This window comes from Corvus brachyrhynchos, unplaced genomic scaffold (assembly GCF_000691975.1).
Source record: "Corvus brachyrhynchos isolate BGI_N302 unplaced genomic scaffold, ASM69197v1 scaffold1, whole genome shotgun sequence".
NCBI lineage: Eukaryota > Metazoa > Chordata > Aves > Passeriformes > Corvidae > Corvus > Corvus brachyrhynchos.
Window position 1 is genome coordinate 12,127,900 of NW_008237222.1, and position 20,523 is coordinate 12,148,422.

Genomic DNA, 20,523 nt, shown 5'->3' on the forward strand with positions numbered 1-20,523 from the left:
CCACACCCCCCCGAGACAAAACACCCCCCCACCCCCTCCACTCCCTGGCATCCCTCCACCCCCACCCCCATTGCCTGGCATGGGGGGTGTTCCCCCTCCTCCTCCACCATTTCCTGGCAGGGGGGGCATCCCTCCCCCTCCACCCCCCCTGCCTGGCATGGTGAGCGTTCCTCCCCCTGCCCCTCCATTGCCTGGCATGGGTGGTATCCCTCCTCCTCCGCCCCCACTGCCTGGCATGGTTGGTATCCCACCCCCTCCACCTCCGTTGCCTGGCATGGGTGGCATTCTTCCCCCTCCACCCCCATTGCCTGGCATGGGTGGCATCCCTCCCCCTCCACCCCTCCTTCCTGGCATGACAGGAGATCATATAGAAGCCGTGGTGGCCTCCCAGTACAGCTGCCCCCTTGGCTTGGGCAGGCCTCCCCCCAAGACAGTGAAGACACCAACGCTGAGAATGAAGAAGCTGAACTGGCAGAAGCTGCCCTCCAACGTGGTGAGAGGTGGGTGCTTCTGGCATAAAGTCACTGCTGCTTTAGGGGTGACCCAGGGAAAGAAATACTACCTTAAAATTTGTCAGATGTGGTTGACTCTGTTTAGATACAGAACTTCCTTGATTTCCTTTACTTTTGACCTACAGAGCTGAAATAAATAAAAGTAACATGAAACTACTAATGGAATAGTAACTATTCCAACTGAACTAGTACTTTGAAATAGCTTGTTTATAAATAAAATACTTGGAAATTAAAAGAAGAGAAAGGGATGGGAATATTTTCCTAATTCACTATGACATGCCTTAGATCAGACTCTGATCTGAGTTCCCCAAACTTTTATTACCCAGCTCATCTATGCTTGTATCTGGGTATATTAAGGTCATGAGTAAGAGTGCATGTGAGGATCACATCACATCACTTGTCTCTTGATTTTTGGGTTACATTTCCTTCTACTAGTGGATTCAAAGTGGAGCATGAAATGTGAGAAGAGGGCAGGACAAGCAGTGTCAGCTTTGTCCTAGACAAGCAAGGCATCCACTGCATGGAAGTAGGCAAAGGTAAAATCTAAATAAGGCATGTCTTCAATCACAAGAGCAGTAAAATATTGGGATTATTTCAGTAGAGACTTCTACAGGCATGTTAGGGTAATGATTTTTTTAAAAAATACTTTTTTAAGAAATTGAGTAGAAATTAATTCAAGCAGTCCTCTAGCCAGCATTATAGAAGGAGGCTTGAGTATAAAATGAAAAATGGAGAAGGACACAGTCAGAAAATGTCCAAGTTGTGCCCAGTCCCTCTGTTAGGATGCAAGGAAGCAAAAGTAATATCAACCAAGGGACTAGAAATGAAATGTCTGAGGTCCTTGTCATGCTGAGCCAGTTTGCCCACAATGGAAGAAAATGCAGTTTTACAGGGAGGGATGGGGCTGTGTGCCCACTGGTGCCTCCCCTTACCAAGTTTAATTGCCCTTCAGGCCCTTTGGATCCCACCTGTGGGACTTGCCCCTCCTCAGTAATGACCATTTATCCAGGACTAATACGTCTCTCCTCATTTCATTCATCTTCTGAAAAGTGTCCCTGCTAGCAGTTCACCTTGCCCCAGGAGCTTTCAGCTGTCCCTGCAGCCAGTCTGAACACTTTGTCTTTCTTTCAGAGAGCCACTCCATGTGGGCTTCTGTGAGCAGCAGCAGCGAGGAAACCATCGAGCCCAACTACAGCAGCATCGAGCAGCTGTTCTGCTTCCCACAGCCAACCCCCAAGGAGAAGACAGCAGCACCAGTGAAGGCAGAGCCGAAGGAGGTGAGGAGGCCCCCCTCATTCTTTCGAGTAAAGATCCCTGCAGACAGCTCATCTAATATGAGATATCTTTTTTTTCTTTAATGAAGATCACATTTTTGGACTCCAAGAAAAGTCTCAATTTGAACATATTTTTGAAGCAATTTAAATGGTAAGATATGGCCAGTTTTTGTGACAAAACTTTGAGCAGGTTTTGCAGTATCTGGAAGGTCCTCACGAAATCTGTTCTAGCCAACGTGCTTTGGTGGTCCATGCTACTAAATCATTTGAACATTCCTTATTTTGTCCTACACTGTCTTCAAAATATTCAGTTTAGAGATTTAATTACGTTTTTACATACAGCTTCCCCATATATCGTCAAAGGTCTTACGTCTCCATGTTATGGATAAAATTGTGGCATAGACTCTTAGGGTGACCTAGGATGTGAGACACGCCTGGAGGTCAAATCCCTCCTCAAAACAGGGCCAATGAATAACTAAAGAGTTCAGGTTTCTTTTAAGATAAAAAAATGCTCAGAGACAGGATCTCAGTTGCAGGATTCATCTCTGTCCTTGAGATGACCAGGTCATAGCAGGGGTCCAGGTCCTGATTCTAAGTTAATTGTGGGGAGATATCTTTCATTCTGGATTGTTGTGACTCTTTACTAGGGAAAGCACAAAGTGCTTGCACAGATAAATGTCTTGGTAGTGTGTGATAGTTGAAAAGTGGTCTTTGGTTGATGGCTGGCTCTGCTCCTCTTCCCTACAGCTCCAATGAAGAGGTGACTGCCATGATCCAGAATGGGGACCGGACCAAGTTTGATGTTGAGGTTCTGAAGCAGTTGCTGAAGCTGCTGCCTGAAAAGCATGAGGTCAGGAGGAAAACAGTACCCTTGGTTCACAGAGCTGAACACATAGAGCAGTCCTGCAGTCTTGATTCTTTATTTCTCATTAGATAGAAAACCTGAAGGCCTTCAAAGAAGAAAAATCAAAGCTGGCAAATGCAGATCAGTTTTATCTTCTCCTCCTTCAGATTCCCAGGTAAGGTTGTTGGTCATGAACTTCAGCCCGATCTGCTCCTTGATTTACCTCTGGGAAGTTTTAAGTTTCTTTATAGGAGCCTCACAGACCAACACTGATGGATTCCCCTTCCGCCTTGGAGCTATCCCTTTCCCTGTTACCCTTAGATGGAGGGCTCTTCTTGATCCAGCACCTTCTCTCCCTCTGAACCAGCAGAAGCTGACCCAGACACAGGGTCAGATCCTGACACAGACACAGATCCACCCAAGAAGGCTCCATAACTTAGTGAAATGCAGTGCCAGATGTGGTGCCAGGAAGGGGAAACTCTTCTCTTTGCTGATTGCAGTGCATCAGCAGAATCAGCAGAATCTACATCCCTGCTGGTCCTCAGGGCAAGCAGCAAGCACCTCCCTCCACAAGCCACAGCAGTGGTTTGGTGTGGATGTGTTTGACAGCAGTGTTGTGGGGTGGCATGTATTTGCTGGTGGTGTGGGAAGAAGAATGCTGTGCTGGCCAAGATCCCAGTGCCTTTATGCTGTGAATCCATCTCCACCCTTAGCTACCAGCTGCGCATTGAGTGTATGCTCATCTGTGAAGAGACCACCGTCGTGCTGGACATGATTCAGCCCAAAGCTGAAGCCATCCGGAGAGCCTGCGAAGGTATAGATGACCTGAGCTTATTTCTGGACCTGATTTAAGACAGGAAGCTTTTAACCCCACAAAACTCCCCTGGAGGTCTGCAATGTTACACCCAAAACTCCCTTGGAGCTCTGCAATATGACTACCCAACCCCCAAAGACCTCCCCTGTGCTTCATTCATTGGTTTGCTGCAGCTTTAGGTATTTCCACTGGTGGTCAAAGCCCTTAACAGGACCAAAGATCATTTTTTGTCACCTTCATCCCTCTTTTTCTGTAGCACATGTATTCCTCTGAAACACTTTGAATGGTGAAGTGCTGGAAGCTCATCAGTCCTTTCAAAGGAGCTGAATTTAGACAGCAGAGCTGGCCCCGCTGCAGCTAATTATCCATCCAGCATTATTTGCCACATTAAGAACTTCATACAGCAGTTATCTCTGCTGCCAGAAAAGCCTATCCCAAACTTTCCCCAAAAGTAGCAATGCTTTAGTATTTCCCTGCCTAGAAATGGAACCAGAAGAAAAAGGTTGTTATTTTGGGTTATAAATTGCTGATGCTCCATTTTGGTGAGTACACAGAAAGTTTATGCAATAGATTTTGGCTTCCTGTGGCAGAAACCTTTGGTCCCACTCCTCTGTATGCTCGTCTTGGCACTGTCAAGTGTCACCTGTCCTACAGAGCCAGTTCCCCCAACTCCTGCTGGGGGTTTCTCCAGCTGGCATTACAGCTGTCTGCTGGGATAAATTGAAGCTTCCCCCAAAGTGACTTCCCAGAAGCCCAGTTGTTGTTTTGGAGCTGTTCCTGCCTCAAGGCTGAGTGCTTCAGGAAGCACAGCACTGCAGCACCCTGTCATAAGAGCAAGGACAGGGACTGTACTCTTCATGCCGGGTCAATAATCACTTCTGCCATGTGAGACCAGGAATAGGGTGTGCGTGTCTGGTTTTAGCAGCTGGCAGGTGATCATAGGGCAGTCAGAACTGGCTTCACTGCACAGCTAAATGGAGTTGGCAAGATGAAATTTGCAGCCCAGTTACCCTTGCCCACACCAGGGCACTTCCAAGGAAGGCAGCGCCTTGATTGCTGTTAGTGAGGAGGGTCCAACTCCAGGTTATTTGCCATTAGGAAAGGAGAGACCAGATGTAAAGAAAGAAACATAAGTCAACAAAAACTTTTACAACCTGTGGAACTGAATCTATATGGAATCAGTTTCTCTGCAGGTTGGGCATTGGGCTGCAAAGCCAAAATACCAAAATGTGATTTAGTGGAATTCAGAATCCCAATTGCAGTGCAGTTTAGGAAATGTACTGATGTAACAGAGGCTTTTGCTTAGAAGTCCCTTATGTTTTTCAGACCTTCTGACCAGTCATCGCCTGCCAGTCTTTTGTCAACTGATTCTCAAAGTTGGAAACTTCCTGAACTACGTAAGGACTTTTTTTGTCTTCTCCTCCCCCCATTACAGTCTGTGAATGATCTCCTTTTGGGTTGTAATTTGGATGGACACAGGAGTTACATCTGCTTTCTTTCTCTCTTGTAGGGAAGTCACACAGGCGATGCCGATGGGTTTAAAATCAGCACTTTACTCAAACTAACAGAAACCAAAGCAAACCAAACCCGCATTACACTGCTCCACCATATTCTAGAGGTACCACTGCCAAGTGCCACAGTAGGGAAGAGGGAGGGTTTTATCACAGATGAAACATTTCTCCTGCTCCACTGCTGGTTAATGCCACAAGCCCATACTCATATCCTCCCTGGCAAGCCCCAGAGTGTCACAAGTCAGGAGCATTTGAATCACTTTGGTGACTGCAGGCTGCTTGTGGGCACTACTCCTTATTTTAAAACTTGCTCTGCTTCCCTCCAGCATCTTTTCCCACAGTGTCTCCAACTTCCTTTCATATTTGTGCAATCTGCACATCAGCAGCTGCAAACCACAGAGCACAAAGCTGTCCTGGCTCATCTGTACTCATTCAGGCTTTCTGCTTTTCCATGGACTCTCCCTTTTCCTCCAGACTATGCTCAGGCTTTTTGTGCTTCTCTCCAAGTCCCTATGGCTTTCCTATTCCCTGCAATGCTGTTTTTATCTTTTTTCTCCATACTCTGCCACCTTCATTCATCAATGTCCCTCGGTTTCAGTTATGCATGTTCAAGCCCCGCTTTAGCTGGCAGTACCTTCAGCAAGTACAGCTGTGAAAGTAAAGAATGCAAATAAGATTCAAGGCTTTTTTATCCTTCTGGGACTGTAGGAAGTGTCAGATTGCATCAAAGCACAGTCCTGCCTCCCTCCATGCTCAAGAAGAGCTCAGCTTTGCTTTGAACTATGACTGTTTCTCAGAGTTCAGCACTTTTCTATGTTTTTATAGCCAGGGGAAACGCCTTTCCTCTCTGAATGTGCAGACAGAGGGGCAGTAGCGGAACACAGCACAGTCATCCTTCCTGGACGCTTCTGTCCATATGTCTTTCCCCCAACTTCCCCTCAGCTCCTGCCACACACCAAATAATACTTCTTTCTCTCTTCCTCTTCAGGAAGTAGAAAACAGCCACAAGGACCTACTGGAACTGCCAAAGGATCTTGAATACGTTTCAAAAGCAGCAGGGTAAAATCATGTGTCACCTCCTTTAAATTAAAAACAAAAATAAATGCCATGCACATCAACAATGTACCAGAAATTAGGACACACACAGCTGGTATAGCAGATTAAGAAGATGGCATCTTACATAGTTTTAACTGAAAGATTTGGTTGATGAATGTTGAAAGCGCTTTAATAGATAATAATTCTACTACAGCTGGCAACACTTAGGGCTGAAATTTGCAGAGCAGTCAGTTAAAATTGCCTCCCAGACCCTTCTGAAATCTGTACTGCCTTTGTGGTGGCAGGAGCTGGTGAAGGCCAGCTACCCAGAAGCATTTCTGAAGTACCTCCACGCAGGGAAAGTGAGCTAATGCTGAGCACAGCGGGTGGAGAACAGCCTTTTGTTTTGGCATTCATTTACCCAATACACAAAGATGTAAGTAGGCCTGGCAGCCTTTCCATAAGTACTGTGGAGGGAAGCTGTTTTCCATGAGCTTGGACTGTATAGAGAGTTCAGAGCACAGGGTTCAGTTCAGTGAAGTGGTGGGAAGCAGAGGGGTGACCAAACCACCAGCTCAGACTTGTCCACTCCTTGGAGTGTCAGCTAATGGCAGGGTTCTGTGTGATTTCAGAATTAATCTTGATATTATACGCACGGAGTCTGGTACCAATTTAAAGAAGTTGCTGGAGCTTCAGCGGAAAGTCTTATCATCAAATGAGGATGTGAAGCAACAGTATGAGAAACCCATCCAGGTCAGTAATGAAGGTGCCTTATATCTCTCCCATTACACACAGAGAGGTGGTGCATGGTACATCTGCAGCTGAGGAGCATCATTAGAGGGGAGAAAATATTGCCACAAGACATGCTCTCAGATTTGGAAATAGGCTGCAATGCCACACAACCTAAATGTGCATTTGCCAGCTGCACCCCAAACCTAGATACCTTTGGTGAGGCCAGTTCTTAGGTTGTGTGCCCCAACTTCTCTGTCCACGCTGTTGTGTGACTTCTCACTTTAAGTGAAGATGTTCACCTTCTGTGTGGATCACCAGAGTGAAGCCCTTTGCTTGGGATTAAGCTTTGCTTGGAGCTTTCCATGTGTTGCTCAAGCCACCCCTGTAAACTGGCACAGCACAGTTGCCAAGAGTAAAGATCATCTGCAAATCCTAATTTCTTGCCACCTGCTTCCCAAAAGCTCTGTTGCAGTTAAAAGCCAGGAGCCAGTGTCCTGCTCCAAGCTCTTACATCCTTTCTCTGTGAGCACACATCACTCGTTGTCCTCTGGATGGTGTTTTACTGTGTGCATTTAATGCATTTCAGGACAGCATCGATGCCTCCAGAAAGCTGGAAGAAGAATTTGAAACCATTGAAAAGAAGAGAGAAGAACTTGCAAATTATCTCTGTGAGGACCCAAGCAAGTTGTCCTTAGAGGACATATTTAGCATCATGAAGACCTTCAGAGATCTCTTCATCCGAGCCCTGAAGGTTGGCATCTGTGCACAGGATGCTGAGCATCCCTAGTGCTGGTACCTGCCTTCACTCTGACGGACAGGGGTGGGATGGGCACCCTAATCCAGGGGGGGAACCTGGTTACAGCCTCCTCCTTTTGGCACTTGGCGTGAGGTCACCAGTGAAGCGGTGTCTGATCCCTCCTCCACTGCATCCTCATGCAGTTCTGGTGCTGCTGGGCCTGGCCCAGTCACTGGTGATTTGTGATTTTGGTGCAACTTTAGCTGCAGAGTTCCAAAGGCGCTTTTGAGCCAAGTGTGCAAGTTTTAGCGGAAGGGGCTTACAAAACTTAACGCTTTGCTCCAACCTGAGCAAATGGACTCAGAAAGGGGATATGTAGTAAAAAAGCCACCTGTTTGGAGAAAACTGTGGCTTCAGTATCTCCCACTTTCACCTCAGCTAGAGGTCAGGCTGGTGAGCACACTGCAGGTAGCTGTATGAGGCATATCACCACTGCCACCTCCAAATGGAATGTGGCAAAGTCCTGGCCAAGTCAGTGGTCCCCTCTCACCATCTTGGTAAGACAGCTCTTATTCCCAAAGCCCATTTTATTTATTGCACAGGATGAGGCCAGAATTTCTCCTCCTTCATCTATAGATGTCCTTTCTCTTCATCAGCTTGTCTAGCAGACATTTACTCAACCTCCTCATGCCCCTGTTACCTCACTGCAGGAAAACAAGGACAGAAAGGAACAAGCTGCCAAAGCAGAGAAGAGGAAAAAACAGCTAGAAGAGGAAGAGGGGAAGAGACAGAAGGGAGAAAATGGAAAAGTCAGTGAGTATCTGAAATGGCTTCAAAAAATAGAGATGGAGCCATAGGAGCTCTTTGCTGGTCCTACTTTAATGGACCAGTAATGGTAATTTATTTTGTAGGTTTCCGGGTGCTGGCTGACTAAAGGCTTTTAGGTGTCTTACAGCCATAGCTAAGAATTGACTTTCCTCAGTTGCAGCTGGGCAGAGAAGTTAATTTTAGGTTTGCTGACGGAACAGCAAAGAAGAAAAAAACCCACCACAAATTAAATATTTCTGTTAACTTTTTCAGTTTCTAAACATAACTTTTGAATCCCAAATCTAAAAAGAAACATTTGACTTATCCCACATCCAAGGTCCCCATATACATGTGAATAGTTTCTCTTTACCAGAGTTGTCCCAAAAATTTTGCATATTACTTAAATGTGCCTTTTTCTGGATGAAAATGAAACACTGACAAATATAATTGGAAGAAGCTGAGAGGAAACAAAAATCAAAATTGTTTTCCCTCAAAAAAGTAAAAGGTTCCTACCAACATTGATAGCAAAGAGGGAGTGTTTCAAGGTCATGGTACAACCAGGGACATGTCCAGGCAGAGCTGGTGCCACTGGTGCCAGGCCGTAGCACCAAGACTTGGGAGCAAATCCCTTGTCTTCAGCCAGGATACACTGCTGTGGGATCATGGAGCACGGGCTGCTCCCAGGCCTGGTGTAGGTGCCTTACTCTTGCCCAGTGGTTGCTTGTACTGGGAGAGCAGTAGCCACCTTCAGCAGTGGTGTCACTGCAGTCTCCTCCTGCCCCATCTCATGGGCAGATTTAACACCCATCTCTCTCTCCCCCTCCAGTCAAGAAGGGGTTGATGAAGCAGGAGGAGGTGTGTGTCATCGATGCCCTGCTCGCCGACATAAGGAAAGGGTTCACGCTGAGAAAGACAAAGAACAGACACGAATCAGATGCAGGTGCTAAAACCTTGTCTGCAGAGAGCCCGGAGGAGAGCCAGTCTGGTAAGGACACAGACCTGACTGTACCTGCAGCTATTCATTCCCATCTGCCTCTGAGCCCGAGCCAAGCACGCACCAGCAAGAAGCCTTCATGTTTGCATTTGGGGCATTTCATTTAAGAAGGCTTTGCAGCCAGTGCCAAGGAGAAGAGGAGCAGAGAGCCTTGAGCTGTTGCTAGCCAAGTCTGTCACAAAATTAGCAGGAATTTGGAGCAGCATGGCCTTGCATCTGTGCTCATAAACCCTCTGAGATGCTTAATCCACATGTCAGCCATGGCACCATGCTGATAGGGCACTGCTGTCATCCCCACACAAGTCCCTTCCACGCTGCCAAGTCTCAGTAGCACAGCATGTTTCTGCCTTGGAGACTGCTGCATCCCACCTTAGTCTGTACTTGGGAGTCTGAAGAAACCCTTTAAAAAATACAAGAAACCCCGTGTGCAGAAGTACCCAAGTTCTTTAAGTGCTTGTGAGGAGAGAGCCCATGGGTTTAGATCTTCTTTGGTCTCTTGACCTCAGCATCAGTGCATGTTAGGTAAGTCCAAGGACACTGGTCTATCCATGGCTCTCCTGTACCTGCTCTGCAAGGGCGGGTTAAGGCTGGCTAATGGGCCTCACACAGCCAAGCCAGCAGTCCAGCCTGGTCCAGGACCTCACAAGCAGGTTCTCTCTTCCTGACATAGACTTTCAGGCTTCCTTGCAAGTCCAGGAGCTCCCATGGAAATCAGCCAGTTTGCAGGAAAGACACATTAACACCTGCTGAAAACAAAGCAGGGGCTTTGCTGAGCTGGAGCCCAGGAGTCTAGCTGGGGTGACTACATGGGTGTAAGGAGGGGAGGTACAGGGAGGATTAACTGGTGCTGCCTCTGCATAGCTGTTCTAGGGTCAGTGCTCCCTCCACAGGCAGCTGCTAATCTATAACCTTTGCAGGGCAGGTGCATCTTGGTTGATCCCCGGTGAAACTGCAGCCGTGGCTGATCGTGTGTTTTCTGTTTAAAGGAAAGAGCGTTAAGGATCCACAAGCAGCAGGGAAGCAGATTGATGACAAGACCAAGCAAAACAAGGATATTCATCCCTCAGAAAGCACTCCTCCCTCAACCACTGCCCCGATGGAGACAGGTGGAGGTGTTACAAATGCTCCAGCTTCAGGCCAGGTGTTACCCAAAAACAATGCTGGAGGAAGTTTGCCACTGGAGTCCCAGACCAAAAGCCCCTCAGTGAGCCTGGTGGAAGCTGATGGAGCTAGTCAGAGCATGCTGGGCCCCGGGATGGAACAGGCAAACAAGGTGGAAAGCCTCCAGCCCAGCACAAAGAGTGGCTCCATTGCCTTCTCTGTGGCTGACATAGGCACAAGGATAAGCTTTGTGAGCAGCAGTTCACCCTCTGCTCTGAGAGACCAACTCAGCTGGACTAATGGGTCCATGTCAGGAGGCCAGGACAAGGAATGCCCAACTGATGGCTCAGAGAATGCTCAGTGTGCTCCCTGCAATGAGGCTCAGCAGGCAGAGTCAAAAGAGGTGACAAAGGAAAATGAAGACCCTGGTACAGACTCGCTGCTGGACACCTCTCAAGACAAGTCCTTCTCAGAGGAGCCAGCCACCGACTCCTCTTGTTCAGCAACACTTCCTCCAGATCAAGCTCACACCGACAGGGAAAAGCAGAGGCCGTCGGGGAAACGGAAGAAGAAGAAGAGGCACAGCAAAAGCTACTCAGGTAGCCTATTTTATAAATAGCCCTTGGGGACTGACTTAAATGTGGGAGGTTCCTGATACATTTGTATACACCTGTTCCTTTCCACTTCAAGGCCCAATGCCTCCTGCTCCTAGAGTCACACTGTTTCATGGAGCTATTATATTTTTTAAACCTGAAAGAGCTTTAAAAAGAAAAACACAAGCATAGCTCGTTCTGGTGACATGTATAAGTAGTTTATAGAAGAGTAATGATGAATCAATAATTAAAAAGCCCATTACACGTACGCAGTAAAGATGGCAATAAGCACATCTGTCAAGTATGCTAAAGACAGCTACAAGGCACGGTTATGTGCAAACAAGAGCTCCATTAGGCTCCAAAGCAGTGATTAAGAGCAGTTAATACTGGGTACTTAATCAGCGATCACCCCCTCTGAACTACTTATAAACACATAAAAGCAGCAACATCAGTGCTGCCTTGGGATTGTATGGTTTTTCCCCTCATTGCAACAGCACTTTGCCTGACAACCTACCCCAAGGGTACCTTAGGTGGCTTCTAAACATCAGGCTCTCAAACCATCGCTGCAGAGGGAGGGGGGAAAGGTCAGTCATTAAAAAAGAGCATCTTGCTAGCCCTCCTGGGGATGGGAGGGAGCTCAGCTGCTGGAGCCACACAGGCCCCTCTTCCACAGCCCCCTCAGCCAGTCCCAAACCTGGGAAAAGTGTCCAAGTCTTTAGATCCTACCACCCTTGGGTGGGTACCTTAATCCCAAACGGAGATGCCTTGTAGGGAAGACAGATTGTTCTGTCAACCTTTAGAGCAATACAATATACTGTGCAAAGCCTGTTTTCTGCAAGATCCTGGGGTTAAACAAATGGGCAGGAAAATGGAAAAGTCTCTATTTATCAATAATTAATGTTTTTTCCTTCCAAGGAAGGTGGAGGAGAAAGGAGGGTTTGAATACCCATTGCTGAGAAAGACAGCATAGGTTGAGCAGATATCACAGAGGGACTTACCCTTTTAATGCAGCATGCCCCAGGCTTGTAGTTATTTACATTTCTAAACATGCCACTTTCCCCTAGTTAAAAACAAGCCACAAACCAGAAGTGATTTCCTAGAACAGTGGTTCCCAAACTTGCTTCTCAGGAGGAACAGAAGCTGGAGCCATGGGAGCATCCAATTCTCCCAGCCCTGGAATGCTTTCCTGAGACCTGAAATTAGTACTTCTGGCTTAAGAACTGACCCCACCATGCAATACCCACAAGGTTCCCTGGGAATCCAGGGATGGCATCGAGGGCATTGAAAGTGGATGATCTTTAAGGTCCCTTCCAACCCAAACCATTCAATGATTTTATGTTCTTAGGTAAAACTCTGCTACTAGACAGTATTTTCATCATAAAAAGTTCCCTGTTGTTACCTTTGCCTTACCATGATCAGATATATTTAGTGTCTCTCTTTTGTTCAAAAGCAGAGGTTGAGACTGATACTGGAGATAATAAAACAAAAAAAGATTGTGTGGCACAATGAGGTATGTAAACTCACAAAGGTGTTCTTTTGTGAACTAACCACAGCATTGGGACTTCACAGACCTAATCAGTATCCACCATATCACCTAATCTTTTTGTCTTTGTGTCTAATCACAAACACATGTGAAATAAATTTATTACTCTGATTTTTACTCTCCAGGGTGTTGATCTTGCATTGAGTGGAGTCAGTGCTGATCTCCATTCGACACAGGGTCACAGCCCACATGTTTGTCCTCTCTGTCAGCAGCAGCCAAACTGCTTTTCCCTGCAGGATAATTAAAAGCCATTATTCTAACCAAACAATCAAACTTCATGTGATGAACAAAGTCCTTACTTTGATCACATTATTTTCTCAAAAACTGTAAAAATGCAATTTCAGTACCTACCTCCAGCAAAGAACATTTGGTTTGCTTGTGGGTAACCCTTTCTATAGCACCATTTAGATATGGATATCTGGAAAAGGGAATAAAACACTGGACCCAGGGACAAGTATTAGTTGGGGCAAGATACCAGCTCCCACTCAAAGCTAAATTCAACTCTAGAATTGCACACAAGTTCCCTGCATCCTTCACTGATGCTGGCAGCATACAGTTGCCCCTCAAAAGGAGTCCCAGGATGAGACTTCCATTTGCAAAACTTAGCCTGTTTTTACAGCAAGTGGAAAGAAAAGCAAGAAAAATAAACAACTGAAACACCCACTGTACTGAAATTGCATAGTTACGCATTGTCCTTTCCATGCTGATGAGCATTTCTTATGAACTAAATCAATATTATCAAATCGCTCTTTGTCTCGTTTCTTGAAAGGAATGTATTTATTCTCCAGCATCCCCAGTTCCCTGGGGCTGGGAGCCCAGCTGGGAGCCCTGCTCCTGCACAGAGACAGGAGGAATCTGTGCAGGATTTCCCCACAGGACTGCTTTTGTTCCTGCACCTGGAGCATCATTGCTAGCAAGAGAAAATGGGATATACATTGGGTAGTTGCAGTCCTGATTACTCCTGCCCTCCTCTTGGCCCTTTCCTTGCAGTACCACAGGATTACATCAAGTGGAAGTAGCTCTGTTGGTTTAAAAATCCTAAGGAAGATTTCCTGCAGGAACAGAAAACAGTAGCAATGAAGCATAGGTGAGAAGTGTGCCAGGACCAGTGGACGTGCTGCAGTGGGAGGGCAGCTGGAACCATGACTTAAGCTTAACTCAAATTTATTTTTTTTAAAAGCATACAGGCTTAAATAAAGTCATATTTGAAAAAAAAAAAATGAAACACGGACAGTTTTGCTTTATCCTAGGAAGACATAGGAACGCAACACAGAGGAATGCATGGGCATACAGTACCTTTATGAAGTGACCAAGTCAGGCAGGAGTTTCAGTACATCCTTGGAATGCAGTGCCTGGCATTGCACCAGCAGAACCTACCTGGGCTTTGATGCCAGGAGGGCAGAGATGAGCTGCACCTTGAAACCTGCACTTCTCTCTTTCCTCTTCTTTTGTCTTTGTCTCACACAGCAAGGGCAGCAGAAACAAAAACCCATTTGCTTGTCTTAATCTCCTGCCTCAGAGCTTCCTCTCCCAAATGCAGCTCCTGTCTGTCCCTCTTGATACGACAGACTCAGCAAGCCTAGAGTGCTCCCAATCAATATTTTTTCCTAGGATGTTCCACCTGATTTTTTTTTTTTTTTAATGTTTTGTCCCAAGCACACATGGTCTGTTCAGGTGCCCACTAGTTCTTTTTTTGATACAGGATATTTCTCTCTCTGGTGGATTTGCTGGTTGTGGAAGTCAATGGGTCTCAGTGAAGCCACAGGAATATTCTTCCTTCTTGTGCAGATCCAGGTGCAGGAATCGACTCAAACCCCTTACGAGTTTTTAGAGCTTCCCTAACAGCAGCAGAGGGCAGGAACAGCCCAGCCTGTGCCTCTGGGATAGTATTTCAGAGCAGTAAAAGCCTATAATCAGCTACTGAGTTCTTGCCTCATCTTGACCATATCTTGTTATGCAGCAATTTCTGTAATAATGCTAATGTCTTTAAATGTCAGCTTTTACACCTCAAGAGTGGTATCCCACATTATCTTCATGTTCTTAAATGGTTTAGCTGTTTTTCCTCTGGAATCAAGGCACTGGTGGTTGTACTGTCTGTGTGCACCCTGGTAACATCTCAACTCATTTCCATCCAAGTCCAGAAAAAGCTTGAAGAACCATTTGATAAAGGTGACAGTAAAACAGAGGAGAGAGTGTACAAACACCTGAACTCAGAAGAGCTGCTGTTTGAGTTAGCCTGGCTCAGGCCCTAGAGAATTCCTACAGACAAATGTTCATGTCTGTTTGTGCAGCACCCTTTTTCCTCTCCTCCCATCTGTATGTCACTTGGAATGGTTAGGGGAAAGAAAAGCCTTGAAAGCACAAGTCCATAAGCAACTGGGCTTTAGCAATTTCCCTGCTCACAAATCTACTTGATTTATTCCCTAGAAAATAAAAGAAAAACCAAACCAGGATCACAGACCAGGTCGGAGACCACAGCCTGGTGAGGAGGGAGAGAAGGGGCAGAAGGGCAGCTATGACATGCACATGGCACAGTGGCACATCAACCTTCCCCTGCAAAGACACAGAAGGGTTTGAGAGTCCAGGTTTTCCATTAATTCTTGTGGAACAGATGCTTCACCTCCCCTTCTGCAGACCCAGTATTGTCGGGGTTTTTAAATGGACTATGAGAATGTCATCAATCTAACGCTCATCTTCCTGCTAGGCCTTTGCCTTCATGTCTGCCTTTAGAAATGGTATTTGATTCAGTTATGGAGTGAGACAGGCTCTTAAAAGTGACAGTGTGCTGCCCCATCCTTCTGACAGTCCTTCTAAATCCTCTAGATTTAGTAAGTTTGGCAATTTACTGTGTAGAAGGATATATGTTACTGGACTAAAAAGTGAAGTTGCCCAAACTCTTGAACATCAGGATTGGTTCTGGAAACATGAGGTTTTTATTAAGTACATCAAACTACCTGTTTTTAGGTTATCTGAGAAACAAATGAAACTGATTTCCTAGTTGCACCTCAACCATTAGATACACATGCATGCAAAACACACCACTTCTGTTCATAGTTGCCAATAATTTGCATTTCCCCCTCTTCCTGCAGGTGTCACAGCAAGGCAGAAGGTATGAGAGAACCTCTCGTGTCACTGGAGTGCTGCCAGCTTCTGAGACTCCAGGTTCTGCATCAATGAAATGCCATCATGGACAACTTCTGCCCCACCAAGACCTACTTCTTCTCCTGATGCAAGCCATTCACCCCCCTCCCCAGGACCTAAAGAGCCTCCCCAGAGACTTTGGACCCCTCTGCCTGTGCCTTGCACTGGGCACCAGTGGGGACAGGGAATGGTTCTGTGTACAGTGACAGTGAAATTGTCAGACCTGTCGTCCTCTGTCCTGGAAGCCAAGTCTTTCAGCCTGCTCTTAGGCCAAACTCCTCTTGAAATGACAGCTGAGTGTGGCCCAAGAACAGACTGCAGTGTTTAGCCCTTGGAGAAGTGTTAAAAACAGCAGTGCCTCAACTAAATTAAGGGTATAAATTAAGCAGTGGTTGTACCATCACGGGTGGAGGTGTGTTAACTCCCTCTTCTCATCACCCACTGATGATTTATATTGGACCAGGTCCAAGACCCAGATTAAACAAATGTATTTTTACTCTCAATCACTTAAAGCAAGGGAAATCGGTTACAGGGAAAAGAAGTAAAAGAAAAAGGATGTATTTTAGTAGCATATGGCCATATAAACAGTGTCTGGTTCCTACAAAATGCTTATGTGCAAGTAAGTTGAAGTGCATCAGTAGTCTTGTCACACACACTGATGCATCCATCAACTTTTGGAGAACCAGGGCCCTGGTTTCTCTTACTAAAGCAAAAGGAAGAGGTTTTCCAGAGTGCTCTATTGGACACATTCTCAGCTTATCCTTTATTAAATCTCGGGGTTTGACTTCCATTGTGAGCTGCTTGTATTCGAGAGTCTATGTCCAAGCTGCAGAATGTGTTGAATCATGTTACTTTGGCTTTAAAACTGGGACTGTGCAGTATTGTGTTTTCAAAATTCAGAGCTTTATTTCTCAAGTTTTGTAATAACACTGTATAATAATTTTGTACATAGCTGTCCATTTAAAATGATCTATGTTTGTTGAATCTATGGTGTGATATGTGCTGAAACATAAATCCAGTGGAAGAGCTGGGTACATTTCAGAACTCTTCTCTTATATGGTAACTCACTGTGGCTAAACTAACGTGCAGGCTAAAGCTTATTTTACTTTGCTTAGTAGGACTTGTAATGTCCTTGTAATACTGAAAACTTAGAAGTGAAACCAAGAATTAAATCACTGGTTTGCTTTAACCAAGGCATTACTATGAGCATACTGAGAACTGGTCAACAGAAGCAGAGATGAGTTGAGAACAGACACATGGGCAGGTTCAGTGTAGGAGATCCTGCAGAGTAGCACATCCCCATTGCAACAGAAAACCCATTCCCGCTGTCAGAAGCAGGCATACCCCCAGCATTCCCTGTAGAACCATGTCACCTACCCAGGTTTGATTTGCAGGACTGTCTCTATCACATCTACAGGCTTCCCCTTTTTCCCCCTCTTTTCCAATCTCAAGCACATCACCCAAGCCCCATCCTTTTGCTATTGGATCTAGCTCTGCTGCTCTCAGATTAGACTCCAAGCTGCAAAAACCTGAGTATTAAACACCTTCTCCCAGCAGCTTTGCAACTTCCATGTTTCCAGCAAGAGCCTGCAGTCCAGGCTAGCAGTGCACAGCCAGCCTCCTCCTCACCACCCCACTATTTTGTCAACAGGAACAACGTCATTTGGAGATGCAGGACTGGGGAACAAACCAGGTTTTCTGTGTGTTACCTAGGGAACCTTGCCTGCTGCTGTGCCACAGGCTGCTCACTTTAGATGCTACAGCATGTGTCCATTTCTCCATGTGGGTATTTCAGCTTCCCTCATTTGCACCCAGAGAGAGCAGCTCATTTCCACAGCCAGAACTTTTATTACTCTGCGTGCTTACCTTGGCCTTGAAAGAGAGGGTGTTTGACATTATCTTTCCACTGCTTTCAAGAGTTTATAAAGAAGTGGGTTATTTTGAGCTACTGGAGGCTCTTTTTTCAATAGTCATCTGTAAATTATCTATTCAATCACATCCCAATCAGCAGACTCAAGCACAACATTTATAATTTATTGCTCCAGAGTAGCTCTACTTCCATTACAGTGATTATTTAAGAACAGAAGAAAAGAATCAGAGCAGGTCAAAGACTGATATTTAACTGGGATGTCCAGTTTTGTTCCATTTATGAGCTTGAAATAAAGTTCATGATCCTAAGGATTTTTCAGTGGTTGCAAGACTAAATTAATTGTTGGTAAAAAGAATATCATGGCCAATTCAACAGAGCTGTGGTCATTTAAGCCAACGAGTTTAGACCTCAAAATAGAATTCTTGTGGTGTATTACAGCAATGGCACGTGGAGTCTGGTATGTAAACCAGGCTGTGACCACCACAAGCTTCTTGCTGCCAAATAAATGCATATTCTGTAACAGAGCATTGGCTGCATGATAAAATGAAAGTATGGGAGAAATCAGCAGAATTCTTTTCCAAATATTTCATAGCAAAAATCAGTTATGTTTAATGAGATGGATTTTCAGGGTTAGTTTTTGGGGAGTTTTGGTTGGTTTTTTTTTTTTATTTCAATACTGAAAATATTTCAAAGTTTAGACTAAAATAAGTATTTGGTGAGTTTCCTTTCTCTGGTGGGGATGGGGAATATCCATGATTCAAGAGAATTCATCCATAAAAGTCTTATAGTTTCCACACAGGATATAAAGCACCTAAGCATGTATTGTCATATATGCTTAGTAATAATTACCAATAGTTTAGTCTTCTGCCAGGTCCCTCAGTACCCTTGGGTGTATCCCATCCAGCCCCATGGATTTGTGAGTGTTTAAGTGGCACAGCAGGTCATTGGCCATTTCCTCCTGGATTTTGGAGGGCCTATTCTGCTTTCTTTCCCTGTCTGCCAGCTCAGGGGGTTGGTTGCCCTGAGGATAACCAGTCTTACTGTTAAAGACTGAGGCAAAAAAAGGCAGTCTTTTCCTCATCTGTGATGACAATGTTCCCCTCCACATCCCATAAACGATGGAGATTTTCCCTGTCCTGCTTTTGTTGATGGTATATTTATAAAAACACTTTTTATCATCTTTCAGAGCAGTGGCCATATTGAGTTCTAGCTGAACTTTTGACTTCCTAACTTTTTCTCTACATGACATCTCACCATCCGTATATAAGTGTTCAAGAAATGACTTGGTGTGACACTTAGTGCTGTGCTTTGGTTGGCACAGCAGTGTTTGGTCAAAGGTTGGACCTGATGATCTTGGAGGCCCTTCTCCAACATTAATGATTATATGAAAAAACCAGAGGTATATAAATGGAGCTACATGTAGTTAAAAGCACCACCACAGCGTTGCACTGTGCTTGGAGCATGGCTGAAATCTCAAAGCTTTGCCAGTATCTTTTGGGCTGAGTGTGCCATTTGGTCCTCTCCTACATTCCATACAGCCAAGGGGGCTGAGAAATACCTTCTGTTCCAGTTAGAAAGAGGCAGGATAAATTGAAATAAAAATGCATAAGCTGTTTCAGCAAAGTGAATCAGTTTCCATTCTGTCTAAACATAAAGCCTGGATCTATGACTTCATATTTCTGATACACAGTGATCAACCAAGTACAACATGCAAGCTTGCCAATGCTAGACATCAGCACTGTAGGAGCCCTGGCTCGTTCTGTCTGTGTGGTAATAGTCATGGCCATGAAATGTGGGTGAACATGTTAGTCATGAGGTTATGTCCACGTAATGTGTCTGAAAGCAAATACAGTCATGAACTAATTCCATCAGGAACCATGGTTTGTTTGGTCACCTCACAATCAAAACTGTGGGCAGGATATGATAAACAGCTTTCCCATGTCTAGAAGTGTGACTACAGAGGGTTAAAAATGGGGCAGTGATAGTGACAGGACCTCTGTAGGTGTTTGCAATTACTGCATGGTGTCAATCTTGAAAAATAACCACATGATTTGCAGGATTTGCAATGGAAATTAGGTCCACAGTAAAGAAAAATGTTTCCAATTTCTTAGTTCAGAGCAGGTACCAGACCTTAAATACCAGGGGAGAATTTGATCACTGCAAGTTAATCAACATATTCAGTCAGCTCTGTAAGTAACTCACCCCTTCATCCGTGCTGTGCTAGCACTTAATTCACATTAGGAACTCTCTAATGTTCTCTTTGCTGCAGCATAAACAACTCCTGCAAGAGCTGTGTGTGACAATTCACGCAGAGCCAGGTGTCAGTAGGAATTAGCAGGAGCCCTGTGCTTCCCTAATGGAGACTTCAAGCAAGCTCAGCTTGCATTACTCAAAGTCAGAAGACAAGAATCACTCTGTGGCAGTCAGCTCCTATCAAGTCAGTTTAGATACACTCCCAGCCTGTCAAAATAGGTTTTTTCTAAGATCAGCAGTCTTTGCTGATGGCACCTACATTATTACAGTTATGGTTGGTCTGCCCTGCTCAGGGCATGCAGAACCTGATGTGTTTGTCTGGTACTTATGTGGCTTCATACAGCATAATCTGCTATAAGTTTAGTCATGAGTTAGTGAAAATTAATGTCCAAATCCATCAGTCAGAATATGTGAAGAAAGTCAAAGGAGAAGCAGAGACAGCACATGCAAAAAGGGTAACAGGTCTAAGGAATCTGGTCCTTGTGATCCTTTGAAACCGACAACTTGATTTTGTAATCTAAATGAAACCCTCAGTAGCACACAATTTCCAGGACTCATCCTTTGAGACCAACAGGTTTTTCTATACACTTTGCCATGTTTTGTACCTCCATTTGTTCAGGTTTTCACAGCTTAGTTAAGCAAAACCAGAGCAGTGATGATGGTCCTCTGAAAAGGAGCTTGGACAAAACCATTTCCAGGGTCCCTTCCAACCAATGTTTTCATGATTCTCTATTCAGCAAGAGGCAGATACAAGTAGAGAAGA

General features: G+C 45.2%; 1 protein-coding gene across 1 annotated transcript in view; it reads left to right on the forward strand.

Moving 5' to 3' along the window:
* Positions 1–19,125, forward strand: part of LOC108445371 (inverted formin-2-like) — a 21,540-nt gene extending 2,415 nt beyond the window's left edge. Inside the window, exons 5-20 of the mRNA XM_017728941.1 lie at positions 3–500; positions 1,644–1,789; positions 1,876–1,937; positions 2,534–2,636; positions 2,720–2,805; positions 3,344–3,444; positions 4,771–4,841; positions 4,955–5,062; positions 5,944–6,014; positions 6,623–6,743; positions 7,309–7,473; positions 8,169–8,271; positions 9,092–9,250; positions 10,246–10,959; positions 12,404–12,463; positions 15,586–19,125. Coding sequence (XP_017584430.1) covers positions 3–500; positions 1,644–1,789; positions 1,876–1,937; positions 2,534–2,636; positions 2,720–2,805; positions 3,344–3,444; positions 4,771–4,841; positions 4,955–5,062; positions 5,944–6,014; positions 6,623–6,743; positions 7,309–7,473; positions 8,169–8,271; positions 9,092–9,250; positions 10,246–10,959; positions 12,404–12,462 — 2,567 coding nt within the window. The 3' untranslated portion in view covers position 12,463; positions 15,586–19,125. The remainder of the gene's footprint in view (positions 1–2; positions 501–1,643; positions 1,790–1,875; positions 1,938–2,533; positions 2,637–2,719; positions 2,806–3,343; positions 3,445–4,770; positions 4,842–4,954; positions 5,063–5,943; positions 6,015–6,622; positions 6,744–7,308; positions 7,474–8,168; positions 8,272–9,091; positions 9,251–10,245; positions 10,960–12,403; positions 12,464–15,585) is intronic.
* The last annotated feature ends 1,398 nt before the right edge of the window (positions 19,126–20,523 follow it).